The sequence below is a fragment of the Corvus brachyrhynchos genome, unplaced genomic scaffold (genome assembly GCF_000691975.1).
Source record: "Corvus brachyrhynchos isolate BGI_N302 unplaced genomic scaffold, ASM69197v1 scaffold200, whole genome shotgun sequence".
Lineage (NCBI taxonomy): Eukaryota > Metazoa > Chordata > Aves > Passeriformes > Corvidae > Corvus > Corvus brachyrhynchos.
This window is the reverse complement of record NW_008236184.1, coordinates 7,787,677-7,803,598: the sequence shown is the minus strand read 5'-3', so window position 1 is coordinate 7,803,598 and position 15,922 is coordinate 7,787,677. Positions and strand designations below refer to the sequence as shown.

General features: G+C 37.2%; 1 protein-coding gene across 1 annotated transcript in view; it reads left to right on the top strand.

The window, feature by feature from the left end:
- LRRC28 (leucine rich repeat containing 28) overlaps nucleotides 1-15,922 on the top strand; it is a 49,651-nt gene that overhangs the window by 4,088 nt on the left and 29,641 nt on the right. The window contains exons 3-5 of the mRNA XM_017736680.1: nucleotides 79-119; nucleotides 2,708-2,745; nucleotides 3,511-3,648. Coding sequence (XP_017592169.1) covers nucleotides 79-119; nucleotides 2,708-2,745; nucleotides 3,511-3,648 — 217 coding nt within the window. The remainder of the gene's footprint in view (nucleotides 1-78; nucleotides 120-2,707; nucleotides 2,746-3,510; nucleotides 3,649-15,922) is intronic.

Here is a 15,922-nt window from a genome sequence, read left to right as displayed (position 1 = left end):
TTAAAATGACTTGGGCACACAATAAATGTGTGTCTGGTTTTTGTTTTGAAACCTAAAAAATCTCTAACTCTCTTTCAGCCAGAAAACCTTGCACAGAAGCTTCCAAACCTCGTGGAATTGTGAGTTTGTGTAGGAGTTCTAATATATTTTTATGATGCTTATCCATCTCATCTTAAAATCATCTAGAATGTATTGCTTGCATATAACTTCCCTTAAGTGTGAAGGGCTTTCTTGGAGGGCAAGAAAGGGTAATTTTTTTTTGTGTGATTTTTTTTTTGTTTGTTATTGGACTTTTTTTTTAAAGTAGGTGTATTCAGTCCCATTTTAATTTTTTTTTTAATTTCTTGTTTATTGTATGAAAAGAACCTTTATACAAGTGTCTATACCGCTACGGGAAAAAATACTTACCCCCTAAATTCTGTGTGGACTTGTCACATTGATAAAGCCCTGGAACCTCCCAGTGCAGTGGTCAGAGGGTTGTGGCAGAGCCATAGTAACAGGTTACAGCCTCCAGCCCATCCTTGGCTACTCATTCCCACCCCAGCTCCCAGGGGTTTTATGATCTCAGTCCTGCTGATTGTAGTAATAAGTTTTTGGAACCAAGTCAGAGATTGTCAAATAGAAGCAGGGGTGAGCATGTACAGGTGGTAACTATGGAATGGTGATTGCTGTCGGCAGAGCAGTTTATCCAGTCTTGTCCAAAAAATGGATGTCCCATGAACTGGATTATTTTGACAATTAATTTAAGACTTAAGCCCCTGAGACAATGTTTTCTTCCTTCCCCTTTTCTTATAAAGTTGTGATTTTCTTGTGTGGTAGGATTGGCAGTGGGGGGTTAAAAGGGACATCCTCTTTTCCCGTTTTAAGTTCTTTGTCTGAGTTTCAGATGAGTAACTGATGGAGTATTGATTGTGTTTATGTAATGGCTAGCTCCACACAGGAGGTGTTTATCTGAGGAGCCAATGCCCTCAGCTGTCTGATCTTGTCATCTTGGCCCTGTAACCTCACCTTTCTGGTGCCTGTGGCCACAGTATAACTCAACTGGTTTGTAGGTCACTGCAGTCTCTGACTCGCTCAAGAGCAAATCCTATCTCATCATGCCCCTGTCTTGAGAGTCTTCGTGCTCTGAAGCAATAAAATAAATATTTTTATATTTGATACCATTATTTGCAACTGGGCATCAGGAAATCTCTGCTATTTGATGGTGCTTTTAGGAAAACCTGTTTAAATTACAGCTTAAAATAATTTCTTACAAACACTGATTTATAGGAGTCAAACCTAATTATTTGGTGTTCAGCAAGCTCAGGTGTCTCACCATTACCCCACACATTCTGGTGGTCTGGAGAGAGCTACAATGGGCTGTGTTTGTGTAGCTCTCATAGGACAAGTCAATTTTTGATGAGAGAGTAAGAGGTGTTTTGTTGTCAGAGAAGAGACCACAAAACAAGGATTTATTTAAAGAATAATTTGTTACAGTAGCTTTCAATTTTGAGAGACAAGCTTAAATTATTTTTATTTTCCTAAAAGTTACATCCTTAGTTATTTGACTCATGTGTTTTTCTTTGTATATATCATGCCCCTGATGCTGGGCTATGAGGTGTAGCTGCTCATAATGCAGTTTTTTTAGCTTAAGTGAAATAGTTCACGAATGTTTTCAGGAGCTGCAGCTGAAATGGGTAGGAGAATTCTCATCCTATGTTTCTACAGACATGTATACTATTCTTATGTTTGTTAAGTTTTTAGCAAACTACAATTTTTAAAGAAAGAGAAGGTTCAGATGCCCCATGCAGTTGAAATGTTCATGTGTCTTTTCCTTTGTTCTGTCTCCCTGCAAAGAGGGGCTCCTACTTTAGGAAACGCTCTTGGAATACAGTGGAAGAAAACATGCCATGAAAATAATTCCATGTGTGCCTAAGCAATTGAACATTGAGTACTCAATATTCCTTTACAGTTGGATGTTAATATTGGAAAATTTTGTTACTGTTATTTACTACAAGATCGAATTGTTCTTTTCCAGTAATGATGATTGAAATCTGAAATGTGTAAAATCTATGATCAGTGTTTATGTTACCAGAAGTACTGGAAGTGCTCCATTGGAGGGTGCTGAATATTCTTAGTGAGAGATCTGGCCACCCTCTGTAGCAGCATAAATAACCGTGTGCAAGATTGGTTTTTTCTTTTGAAAAAGGTACTTTAAGTTTGAAAAACCCACTTGCAGTGAATAGATCATGTGCTTATTTCTCAGTAAAGGTGTGAGAGTTTATGTGCAGGGGAAAATGTTTGTAATTGTATAACTTGTGTGGGTGTGGGTTTTTTTTCTTTCCTTGGCCAGCATTTAGTGTCAAATAACCTGGTGATCAAAATGATTCATTTTTGGTTATTCTCTCTGCTTATTCTTTTCCCTTTTTGTTTTCCTCCGTATGACTCTCAAAACTAAAGCCCATTATTATTGTAACTGTGAATAGTTTGTTTTACATAGTGGTATGTAATTTTCTTTTATTTTTATGCTAATCATTTAATAATCCAAGTGCAACTTAAGTACCTGTCCATTGCCAGTTTATAGTTTACACAGCTTTTGTGGTCATAGGGAGGAATGGCTTTGAGGGTGCTCGTTCAGTCTGAAACTGGATATTTTGCAAACTGAATATGTAGCAGAAGTCCTTGAGGGTAACAGGTGGTGTCCTCTGCTTTTTTCTCCTCCCCCCAGGTACCTTCATTCAAATAACATAGTTGTTGTACCTGAAGGTAAGTAATCTACCAGCTCATGATAAGTGGCAGAAATCATAAAATATTCATTTTTCTTTTTTGAAGAGGCCTATTTTTCCTTTATTTTCCCATAAAACATTTAAGATTTTAATACAAAATATACCAGTGTAGCTTTTAGTTGATAATATCCTTGTTTATGCTATGTTAAATTCTTTTAATGAATTCTCAAATGCACCTAGATGCTGTTTGCTGCAGTTCTAATTGCAGAAAGTGAAAAGGCTAAATGGCACTCATCTACAGAAACAAAAATCCAGAGTGTCTGCTGCTTTCAGGCAGTTACCACACTGAATACTCTGCTGGTTTAGATCATGACAGATTTGAAACCCAAAGGAGCAAGAACTTGTACTAGTTTCTTTTCCTTGTATTAATTGCAGAGTTATGTGCTCAACTTGAGGAATTTGTGTTCAATTTATGCTATTTCTGAATGTAAATTGGATAGACTCAAAGGACAAGAATGGAGAAAGTGGTTTCAGAGCAGAATTGTCTTGAGGAGAATCTACAGATGGGAGTATTCTGTACACCACTGTACTTGTTATCCCTTGTCTCACTGCCAGCAGAGCTATTTGTTAGCTAGAGCACCATTTCCACAGTTGATGTCATTGAGTTGTGAGACCGGCTTTAACACCTCGAGATGCGCTCAGACACAGCTGGCGGGTACTGTGGCTTGTTCTCCTCTCACAGTCCTGTGAAGATTTTAATGTTGCTCTTGGGTCACATTCATGTTTTAATCTGTTCTTTCACAAGCCATTGGCTCCTTGGTTAAGCTGCAGTTTCTGGACCTAAGTGACAATGCCCTGGAGATTGTGTGTCCAGAGATCGGCCGCCTGAGGTCTTTGCGGCACCTTCGCCTGGCGAACAACCAGCTGAAATATTTACCTGCAGGTGAGTGCAGTGTGTGAGGGGTCACAGCACTGACACAGCCTTGCAACTTCACTTGCCAACTGATCTGCTCTTGGTTTACTGAGTGGTGCAACTTGCAGGGATTGCTGTTTGTATTCCTCCCAGTGTGCTCTGTAGTTAGAAAAAAGCTGTGCTCTGTGTGCTTGCAGAGTACTGAAAAATGCTGCTGAAGTGGGAAAAATGTATTTATTTAACAGCTTTTGCCATCATATCAAGAAAATATTGAACTTCTTTGAGAAGACACAAAATGCCAATGACAACTGTCATTATGATAAAATGATGTTTCTTCCAATTTTCCATAATATAAAGGATTCTGGTCCTTCCTTCCTTTCTTTTCACCCAACAGCCCCAATCTCATATTTTCTAAAAAGACACGTGTCTAGTAGCTTTGCCTATGGCAGTTCTATCTCATTGTGACAGTAGATAACAAATGTTTGTCTTGCTAGTTTATAATAAAATAGAAAAATTTATTCAAAGTAAATGCGACACAAAGTCAGAAAAAGTTGGCCATAGGCAGATTTTGAATGATTTTTTTTGTCTTCTAAATACTTTGATAAGCAGATGTAACATTATTATTCTTCCATCCCCCTTACATCTGTTCAGAGAAGATGATGGTGATTTTCAAATACTTATTTTTTATTTCAGTTTTTAATTTTTCTCTGGTATATTTGCATTTTCTCATCTGCAGAGATGATAAAAATTTAAGGCTATGATTTCAAAAAACTGATCTAACTTAATCTAACAGGATTAGGTTTTGGCTCTATTTTAACTAATTTCTCAGTGTGACCTTCATGTGCTTGTAAGTTCATATTGTTTAGTCTCAAGGAATGTATTGCAAATGCTCCTTGAAGTTTTGGGTGCAGAAATCTCACTGTCCTTTCCTTGCACTTTTCTAGGCTGCTTAAAAAAGTCAAAGGATGGTTATGATTAGAAAGAAAAAAAAATATATGACTATGTAAATGCTCTGGAATGAAATTAGATAAACCTGTTAAACATTATGACCCAGGGCCAATAAAATTTCCATCAATTTTCAGATGTCCTACATTCAAAAGAAAGGAGTGATTTGAGTGTGCTTTATGTTCCTCAAAGATAATTTACCTTATGGTGCTGTACCATGAAAGAAAGACTTGTTCAAAGAGAAAGTGACACATTTTCTGCAAAACTTCACACATTAACTTAAAAAGGTTCCAAAAAAGACTTTCAAAAGGATAATTTACATTACTGAAGAGTTGATTTGGAGTCTACCACATTTGATTAGGAACTGGTATCAGCTGAGACTTTCTGCATTAAATTTCTCCTGAAGTTTATACAAAATTTGGTCCTGAGCATTGTCCCTGCGTGTGTTTAGGTTTGTGTGCATGAAAAGTTTGCATGCTTAGAAATAATACTTGTGTTGCCTTCTTGTGCATTGGAGAATCCAGTAGTGTGTGGTCTTTGTGTGTTTGTGGTGGTGTCCTTTGTGCCATTACTGCTGCTGGTGCTAATCCTGTCACTGTCAATGTGACGGGATGTCACACAAGTGTTACCAGCCCAAGCAGGATTAGCCTTTCACTCACACTGCATAATTTGCCCACTGGAGAGTTAATCTACTGCGCTCAGTGTTTCCTAAACAAAACAATTCCCAAAGAGGGCTTCCAAGCATATTTTCTGAGATGTTCTCTGTAAAATTGTGAAGACTTCAAAGACTTCATATAAAAAAAAAAAACTTAGGAGTTTCAAAATAACACTTACGTTCAACAATTGAAAAAAGGAGAGAAAAATAATAAATTCTGATGAATTGTTTCATCCTTAATTATACTGGTAGCATGAATCTTCATTATAGTGTCAGCTAGCATTCTGTTGGGAACACTGGCAAAGTTCAGCTGAACTAGGATGGGATGTGATTTCACTGCAGTGCATCATTTTACTGTGTGTTCACTGCTTTCTGTACAGCAGACATTGCCCTGCATTTCTGGGGAAAGACAGCTCTGAATGGCTCTTAATTTATCATAAGGAACCATTTAAGATAAAAGTTAGCTTCTACCTGTGCAGCTTGTGCTGAAATTAAAGATCTGCATTAAAAAAGAGCTTTTGGGTTAAGATCACAGTCATTTATGGAAATTACTTCAGAGTCGTTGCCTTGTCATTCCTCTTGGATCTCCATTGCCAGTGTCTGGTGTTAAAAGTATCCTCAGGTTTTTTTCAAAATTCCATGGATATCTAGGAGGATACTCAGTAATATCCTAAATGAATTGCTAGAAAATATCTTCATTGCAGCTGCAGAACAGTTGGATGGTAAATGTTTGCTATTATGTGTGAACACCCCCACTGTTCTATTGCATTTTAATTCATAAGAATGATTCTTTGTTGTGTCTTCCTTAATTGTGATTAAGAGCTAGAAGAAACAATGCAATTAATAGCATATGTTGATTCATTATGCATTTTTAATGATTTTGTTCCACAGTTGTGCTCTTAATTTTTAGTATTTAAGATTTGCCTTATAGAAATCAAATTTTAAACCAATTGAAGTAGTGTGCATTTAAGATCTAGATTTAAGCCTCTAGTCTGATTGTAGAGATTCTTCACACTCTGATAGAGGGTGAGCCTGTAGTGTGGTTTATCTTCACTGGGATGGGCAGGGTTTTAATCTGTTAAGTACCTGTTTTAATAAAACCTGTGACAGTTTAATAATAACAAGCAATTTGCTTTTCTCAGGTTTGGTCATGATTGTCCAATGAATTTTTTAAAAATTATTTTAAGAGAGGAGATGGGGGAGAATGATAAAATACATGCAGCCAGTGTAGAGGCATAAGCTTTAGCTTCCTGAGGAAAGCAGGCAATACAGGACTGATGAGGAGGGAAATGGGCATGAGGTGAAGCATGGAAATGGTGTCCCTTGGAGGTGGGGAAGGACTTTATGTGCAGTGGCACTCTGGTAGTGTGATAGTCCTTCCTTTGCGCTCAGCAAACACTCCCCAAATGGGTGCTGCCCTTGGATCAGATCCTGAGCTTTAGCCTCAAGGCTCTGTGTTTGATCTGCCACTGCTGAGGGGGCTTCCATCAGCCTCCTTTCAGCTGTTGTGAGAACTGCTCAAAGGTGACTCAGCTGAACTTTGAGAATTAAAGGGAAGAATTTGTCCAGAATAAGCATGTTGAAACTGAAATACAATAGCAAATGGCTGGAAGAAAATACTTAGTGAAATTCTCTTAATGTCATATTTTGGATATACTTTAGATAAGATTTATAAGCAGACCAGCTTCTGCCTAATACAGAGTCATCAGTATCTGCATTCTGGGGTAATCAGAATCCCTGAGAGGTTTTGCCTTTCAGAGAAGAGCTGATTAAAACAGTTGCAGATAAGTAAAAGGAGATTTAATGCTCTAAAGTTCTTGAGTACATGTTTTCATTTAAATGCACAACATTGTTTTGTTCTGCAGATTGTAAATCTTGTAGCTGCTGTCTTTAACAGTTTCTTGGTTCATTTATTTGGCTCTGGTAAATGCAGTTCTTGAACATGAAGTAAGTTTTGTGAAATTTTCTACTATTTAAATGTAGCACTTAAATAATCTAAATTCTTGAGGGCCATTTGGAAATGTGTGATGCCAAAGATGTTACTGGAAGAAATCAGCATAAACAAAAGACGGTTATTTCATATTATTACATTAGTTCATATATGAACTTGACTTAGTCATGACATTGTTTTCACAGTAGCTGAACTTTATTTTTTCAGAGATTTCTCCTTTTAATCAGTGAATTGATATTTTAATTTCGAATTGTAGAGTTAGTTCTATATGGACGTACTGTCAGAAGGAAATTTTCTGAATCTTCTCGCTCATAAATGACTAACTAGAAAGTTCCCCTTTGTTTCTGATGGTTATAATGCATATGATATTTCAGCTCCTTTCATTCTTGAGAAATCTTATTTCTCTTTGTGTAAGAACTACTCACTCCATAGTTTAAAAAAAAAATCCAGTGAGATGCATTATAAAAATTATTCTTGAGGCGTCCCAAAACCAAGGTTCTCTGTTCTGCTGTTACCATTTAGATTTGGTTTGACTTTAGCCTCAGAATCTTTTGATGTGCAGTGGTGGCTCTTCAGGTTTACATTTTGATCTTGTAGCTGGAATGTATGTTTGGGGAACAGATGACTTAAAAGAGGGTGGGTTATACTCAAATTCGGATTTAAGTTTCTTACTTGACAAGGATTAGATGGGTTTTTTGCCCCTTACTTGAGAGCTACTTCTCTTTAGAAACAGCAAGTTTTGTAGCATCTTGTTCTAAGATTTAATTAAAAGTGAGGTCATGTTTACTCAGCACATGCTGGAGTTAATTATAGATTTACTGAAATGAAAAGCTTAATGTTTTGCCAAGTCAAGAGCAAAAGCAAGTAATTAAAGAAGAGGGTATGGTTTATGATCCCAGCCCATCTTTTGGCAAAATTCCCTTTAAGAAGGGGAAAAAAAAAAATCAGCAGTTGTCTTTACATGGACTAGACCGATGTTCCGTTTGTGTTTGTTGTTCAGGAACTTTAAGAGTTGAGTGCATTGATCAAGCAAAGGAAAAAAAAAAAAGAAGTGAACAAATAATAGCAAATTTGTTGCCAAAAGTGGGAGGCTGTTTGTTTGAATGTTAGAGGAAAGTGCTGCTGAGGGAGCAGCCATTGCTGGAGGGGTGCAGGTCTCTGCCACAGTCCTGGGCAGGTTCCTGCCCCAGGACAGGGAATGTATGGCTTTCTTTGCACATCCACATTTACGTGTAGTCTCTGGGGACTCCTGCATCTTGCATCCACTTGTTGCCATTTTGCTTCCTTTAGGTAGACTGAAGGAAAATGAATTCATGTGCCTTTGGTGTATTTAAAGTGCAAACTGCAGCAATATTAAGGGAGATTAACAGCATGGAGACCCTTCTTTTCAGTTCTGTTCAAATCCTTTTCCTTTTTAAGGCAAATTGGCTTAGAAATATAGTCAGTTTAAGACTCATTAAAATACATTTGTAGGCTTATAAAACTTTATCTTCAAAGCATTTGAGAAAGATGCTGTGAAGCTGATAAGGGAGTGTTATCCTCATTTTACAGAGTGGAAAAAAAGTGTTTTTAACAGAAGTGATTTGCTCCAGGCCACAGCAGGAGTCAGTGTTAGCCAGAAATAGAACTTGGGTGTTCCCATTCCATTTGTTAAGACCACACCTTTTTGAGTCTGATCATATTTAATGTTAGGGAGGATTGAGTCTTCCCACCCATTATTAGGAAATTAATAATTATCTCTCCATAATGAATAACCCTCTGAGTTAATAGGAAATTAATAGCGGTAAGATCAGTGAGTTTTTTGTAACTGAAACAACTTGTGCTTCCAGAAGGCTGGAAGAGTTCAGGAAGATGAATTTTGAAATATCTAACTTTTATAGATAAATACTAGATAATTTTCTCTTACCTATGTAACTTCGGTGTAATGACAAGGAGGGTTCAGTCATTGCTAAAATTATAAATCAAACTGTAATTGTTGATTGCTGCTTTGTCTATTTATACAGTAACCCTTGGAATGTTGAGTGATTATTGCAGTCTGCTTTGCTTTGGAATTTGCTTTACTAATTGGGGGCAGGAGAAACTTCCAGATATGAAAACTGCATATTCATTTCTCTCTTTTTTTTAAATGTTGCTGTAAAGTACAATATCTGTATTTACTATTCATACCAGTATTTAACTGGTAAAGACTTCCTGAATACCCAACTTAGAATTCTGAATAGGGCTCAATATGAGGGATTTTGGTAAATCTTAATTAAAGGCACATAAACACGATTTCTTCCCTCCCTTCTTTTCACAGTAGATTTCCACTGATGGGTACAGCATGCCAATAATTCTGTTCTTACTCTAGACCCTGGCATGAAAATATGTGGTCCTAACTCATTTTTTTAAAATTATATTCCACATTTTGATTTAGAGGCTTCAATTGAGGGGGAATAAATTTGGCTTCTTACCTGCTCCCCCCAGATTTCCCTTCTGCTTTTATTACTGTCTCTGATTAGGGCAGATCACTTTGATACTTAATAAAGTTCAAATTTTTTTTTTATAATGGTTGTGAGTTTAAAAGCAAAGGCACAAACTAATGCAGACTCTGTTCTTTTTTTCAAGTTGGCATAACCTTAGTCCACTCTGCTTTCCTAATTTAGTAACATGTATAAAAATATGCACGACGGGACAGGTTTGGTACGCCAGGCACCCATCCAGGAGCGTGGTGTTTTTAAGTAAATGGACTTGTGGGGATTTGAGGAAAACACAGATTAGGTTACATGAGCTTTGGACTCTGGAAGTATGTGACTATTTAAAGAAGCATGGCCTTCTAAAAAAAATATGTTAATTATTATAATAATATGTTGTTTTCTTCGGAGGAATTGATGCCTAATTATTAAAAATAAGGTTTTCTTTGCACAGATTTGTAAAATATATGGTGTGCTTAATAATTCAATTCTAGCTTCAGTTTGTTTTATAAAACCAAGAGTCAGCACACTAAGCTTTATATTACCTCTTGGGTTCAACAACAATTAATTATTACATTTTTTCCTAAATCAATGCAAAACTTAACCATATTTGCCTGTAACTGTATTGCGTTTTTCACATCAGAATTAGTAAGCTTTGGTAATTATGGTGTATTAATCCAGAAGCACAATAAAAATACCTGATCTCTAAGTCATTAATTAGATTTCTAGGAGGAAAAGATTTTAAATGTTTTGGTTTTGTGTAAACTCTAATACAGCCCTATCCAGGCAGCCTGTAAAGACTGAAATTTTTATAAGAAAAATTTCTCCTATGAAATTACAGCAGGGAGGAGTCAGGAAAAAAATGGCACCGTGGATGGTTAATGACTGGGATTGGACTTTGTGAACTGCCTAGAGGTGACCAAAGCACAGGGCAGTGTATTGTACAGCTGGTATTCCTTATGGATTAACTTCCATGCATATCCAAACACACTGGTACCTATTCAATTAAAGGATGTTGCTTGCTTGAGATTTTATAACAGTCTGCCTTGCTCAAACATTTGGTTTGGGTTAAAATCTCAGGAGGACTACTAGTACTTCTGAGTGCTCGAAATTTATGGGGAGGGAAGTGAAGACAGAGGATAAAAGAATTCCACTAAATTCCTGGAAATTTTCGTTAACTGAAGTTTTTCCTGTATACCTTCACCTGTATAGAATGTCAGAATGAGTCATCTGTGCATAGAGCTGCTCACTGTTCTGTCTTTGTCTACTTGCCCCTTCTTAGTGTTATTTTCTTTCCCACTTCCCCCTCTGTTGAGGAGCTTTTAAAAGCCTCTTTGTTACTATCATACAAGATTTTTTAGTGTACCACAGAAGGTTCATAATGTCACTGGATGCTGGTAACAAAAATAGTATAAACATAGTCAGAAAAATTCCAGACCTATATTTTATGCTTAAAAATGTTGTTTCAATATAGGCTTTTGTTCCAACACTTCTTCCAGATGGGCGTCTATTGGGTGCACTGGAACTGAAATATTTCCCGTAACTGTAGCAGAAATGACGTTAAGAAACAAAAAATCCAACAAAACTATCTCTTTCAACAATGGCCTGCGGTATTCCTGGTATTCCTCATTCTGGTGCTGCACAGCAGGTCCTCAGAAATGCATGTGCTGAGTATGTATGTGTTGTAATTCAGTAATCTGAAAACTAATGGGAACCAGTTGGAGGAAGCCATCAGTGTTTCTCACTGTAACATTTAAATTACGGATTCAAATATTGCTTTGTGTACCAGGCTTATTGGACTAGAAAATTCCATCTTAAAATTTGCTATTCTAATTTAGAGCAATCACTGGAAAAAGTATTTGGAAATTACACTTCTTTAATGAGCATGGGTTTAGTTAAAAAAATCAATTGTGTTATGGTTCAGTGCATTACATTTTCAAGTACGTGCAATTTTATAAAACAGATTTTAACTTCTGTGGTCATTCCATATCAGAAAAAAATATTAGGCGCAAACAACCTGGCACTGAGGGTTCATGTCAGTAAATGGAAGCCTAAAATCCTATTGTAGCACAAGGTAATGACCAAGTGTTCTGAGTTTTCTAATACTAGTTTTACAATATTTAAAGGCCACTCAAAATTGTAACATAACTCTATTGATTTTGATTTTTTTTCTTCTTTCTTGTGCATTTTAGCAAGATTATAATGATTTTGGATCAATCACACTTTTTTTTTGGCCTCTAGTTTTGGTAATGCTTTAACTTGAAAAAAAATCTGTGCCTGATTTTTAACTGTATTTAAACATGAGCAGTATGCTGATTTAATTACTCAGTTCATTAATAGATCCAGGGGTGTGTGGGAGCAGGGTGCTGTGCATCAGTGTCGCAGACATCCTTGTTTTCTTGGAATTCTTTGTATGATCTGGGCAGAGACTGACCTGTAAACGTTCTCTTTTTATGTGGCAATTCTTTCTGGCCACCAGATTTTTGTTACAGTTATGGTGGCGTCATCTGTCTGGACAGAGACATCTCAGAATGACACCACCTGAGTTCTGATCACTAAATACGTTATTAATAGTTTGTTGAACAAACCTGGTTGTAGAGGATAGCACTGTGTCTGTGTGAAGCTGCCTGTGACTTGCCATTGCCTGATATTTTTATTTTCAATTCCAAATCCTAGATCGCCATGTTTTTTATTTTGAAACTGGATTCTGAGGATGGGCCAGTGCTGCCATTTGTTCCCTTCTGTTCTATGTGAGATCATAGTGAAAGATTTCCATGCACCAAACTCACAGAATTACTCCCTCCAGCCGCTGCCCGTTCCGTCCATCCTTTGAAGAGGAGCTACTAAGAAACCTGGTGAGGTGTAGGTGAAACCAGGATGGAGCAGGAAGAGCCAAACTAATTATTCCTGGTAGTGCTCCCAAGCCTTTTGAGCTTCTGGTTTAGCAGTGCTCCTGAAAATCAGAATCCTTGCAGGGACATGCCTGTTGCTGAGCTCTGGGCCATGGGCTTTCCCCTTTAGCTGTTCCCCTCGAGGGCTCTCAGATAGGAGATAAAGGAGTTGGAGGTGCTTCTAATGGTGGGTACTTGGATGATTCTCGAATTCCTGAGAGGATGGGAGCAGATTTAACTGGATTCTCTATTGTTCAGAGACTTGGTGCTGCCTCTCAAATCCTGGCTCGTTCTTCTGCTCAGCAGTGCTTGATTCCTCAAGTGACTGTAAGGCTCGTTTCTCCTGGGGTTTTCCTCTTGTTTGTGGGGGTAGACAAGAATTTTGAAGACGTTGAGAGTGCTTCAAGTAATCCTGACAGCCATTTGTGTGAAGCTTAAAACTCTGAAGATGTTGGAGGTCTTCATATGACTGTAGAAATGTGGTAGTTAATGTTGCATGTTCTTAGGCCTTTTTATTAAATAAGGAGTCTTAAGTACAATTCATTTCAACACAGTTCATTAAACATAAAATTGTGTAACATTTCTCTAGTAAACTCAATTTGAGATTTCTCAGTGAATTGTTGAAATACAGATTTTTTTTTTTTTTAAAGACTTGCATGTCCAAGTAACTTCCAAGCTTTGCTTTAAAAAGCTACTTATGCAAAGTAATAAATTGAAAGAAATTTAAGATTAAATACTGATTTTAATACTAGTGAGAAACAGTCTTGAGTTGACAATAAAATGAGTAATAGGGTGATGTGGAAATGCTGCTAGACAGACAGATAGTTTATACACTAACATACCAAATAGTCATTCAAACATCTGACAGAAGAAATGACAACCTGAAGTTTTTAGGGTATATGGGAACAGAGCCCTGATGGAATTCCTTTCCCCACTCCTGCTATGGATAGAGCTGCAATTTGGGAGCTGAAGGCTTCGAAAAGAAAGTCTCGCTGACCTTTGAATGTCCCCCCAATGTCATGCTGAGCCGGGGGCCACAAGACAAAAGTGGGAAGTTTATACAGCAATATATATAACTTTAGAGAACATTAGGTTGTCATTGCTGCTTCGATCAGTGATAGAGTATAGTTTGATAAAACTCAGATAAAGGGCTTCAGGCTGTAGCATCAAAACAATGCGTTGTGTTCCTTTTAGTTTGAAAAATGCATTTCTACAGTCGGTTTTTAAGAAGTGGAATGTGCTCATGAGAACTGATTAGACCTGGCACACAGACCTAAATAATGAAGGTCAAATAGAATTATTTGTTTTTTTGCTTTTCAATTGTTTGAAAACTTGGGTTTGAAATTTATGGGGAGGACTCATTGTGACAGTTATATACCACAGAAAAAAAATCAATCTGGAAGTGGCTACAGATGTGTTTGAATTTGGTCATTATTCCTTTTGTGGTGTTTGTTTTATGTGAGTTTATTGTCTGCATAGCAAATGAGAGGAAGAAGTGGAGGGTCTTTGGTTGCTTTTGGTTAGTCTTATTCCTGTGGAGTTGAATCTAATCTATGTAGAAAAAGAGACTACCAGGAATTTCATTTTGCCGGGATGTAATTCTGTTTTCTTGGTTGGAGTGTTTGAAAGTGTTACATAAATGTATCTGGCAATCCATAAAGACTATAAAACGTAACATTTCTAGTTGCTTTAGTTTTATGGGTTATCAGAGTAGGCTCTGAAGCTTAAAAGGTCATTACTCTGTTCATAGCTCCGGCAAATCCCCTCCCACCCCAAAAATTCATGGTGGCATCTCTGATAATCTTGGTAGATGAGAAGGTGTGATGGCTTATTGCTTTACTGGCTGCTTTACTGTGCAACTGTCATCAGGATTGGTGAAAATTCATGTAATCACTGTTGTGTTTATTATGATAAAGTACTTGGATCTATGTTAAAGATAATGTGAGGGGTTCAGTTTGCTTTTGTGCTTTAGAGAAAACCCAACCTAACCCAAAAAGGAACCTTTAGGATCTTTTAACTTTGTTCTTACCTTAGGAAAAAAATCTACATCAAAAGAAAATTCATGTAAGTTACTGTAACTTTTTTTAAGGTGTCATTCCCCTCCTTTTGAAACTTCTTCCCTCAACATGCTGAATCCTCTACTGAGAGCACAGCAAAACCTCTTCGTTGGAATTTGATACCAGGGTTTTTCCGTGTTAGGGCTGGCAGCAGTCAGGTTCTGAACAGCACCCCCGGGGCTGTCAGGATTCTCCTCCTTGCGCAATGCGTGTATCAGCTTGTCTCTATCATGAGAGGAGCAGGACGGGACTTCTAAGTAAGTCTTCTCCCTCTGACTGTTCTTACAGAAATCACTTGTTACTGAGGGCATACTCTGAGAAATGAACCTCAACTCAAGTAGTCATATAGTGCCTAATATCAGACCGGCTTCCTAAGTAAAGGAATTGCAGGAAAAGTTGGTTTGTAACTCATCTGTCAGCACTGAATTCTTCTGCTGAGGATCTGATAGTAAAGCATTTACTGACTGCCTGGCACAAACACATGTGAGATATAGGAACCTCATTTCTGCAACTTCAAAACAGATGCTCCTCAAAATACTTGTAAAAGTCTTTGGTTTAGAGCTGTTACCCAAAAGTAAAACTGAACTTCAAGGGAGTTTTAAGGGTGTCTCTTGTAAACGTTTGCCAATAGCTGTTCACACGGGTGAAGACAGATACGTATTGATAAGGCGGAGACCAAACCTCAGAGGTGGAGAGATATTTTGAGAAAGATGTTTCCCATACAGATGGTGTTGGGCTTTCTGTAGTATGAGAACTTCTTTAATACCAACAATCTGTTCAGTGGTGTTTAGTTAAGGCTTTCAGAGAACCTCAGCTTTGAACAGATACTAAACTGCAGGTGTTTTTTCTCAGAAATTTTTCATCAGTTTGTAAATGTGTGAAAAAAAAAAATGGTGGTAACTGCTTTGCCATTTCCAGGTTTACCTCAGGAAGGACTTAGTGATTTCAGTGTGCTGGACTGCCAAGGAGCTCTAACTTTGTTTTGTTGCACTGACTAATTTTGGGAGGGTCCTAAGACAAGCTCAAGTAATCCATACAGGCAAAACCAGCTTTTCACGGGGATTACGTCCGTGTTTACTGCCTTTACTGGCATTGTTTTAAAATAAGTTTATCTGTTAACTATAACTAAACTAAACTAATTTGCTAGTAATTTTTAATGTAAAAGCTCCTACTGATTTGAAATTTGTGAGGTTTTTTTTTGATTGCACTAAATTAACATTTATTGACAGGAAAAAATGAGCTCTTGAGGCTTATTTTTTTGTATTTTTAGGATTAGGTGTTAAAAGTTAACATGTTTTCCTGTTAAACTCTAAAGTCTTTATAAATAAAGTTATCTATGAATGTACTTTTGTCTT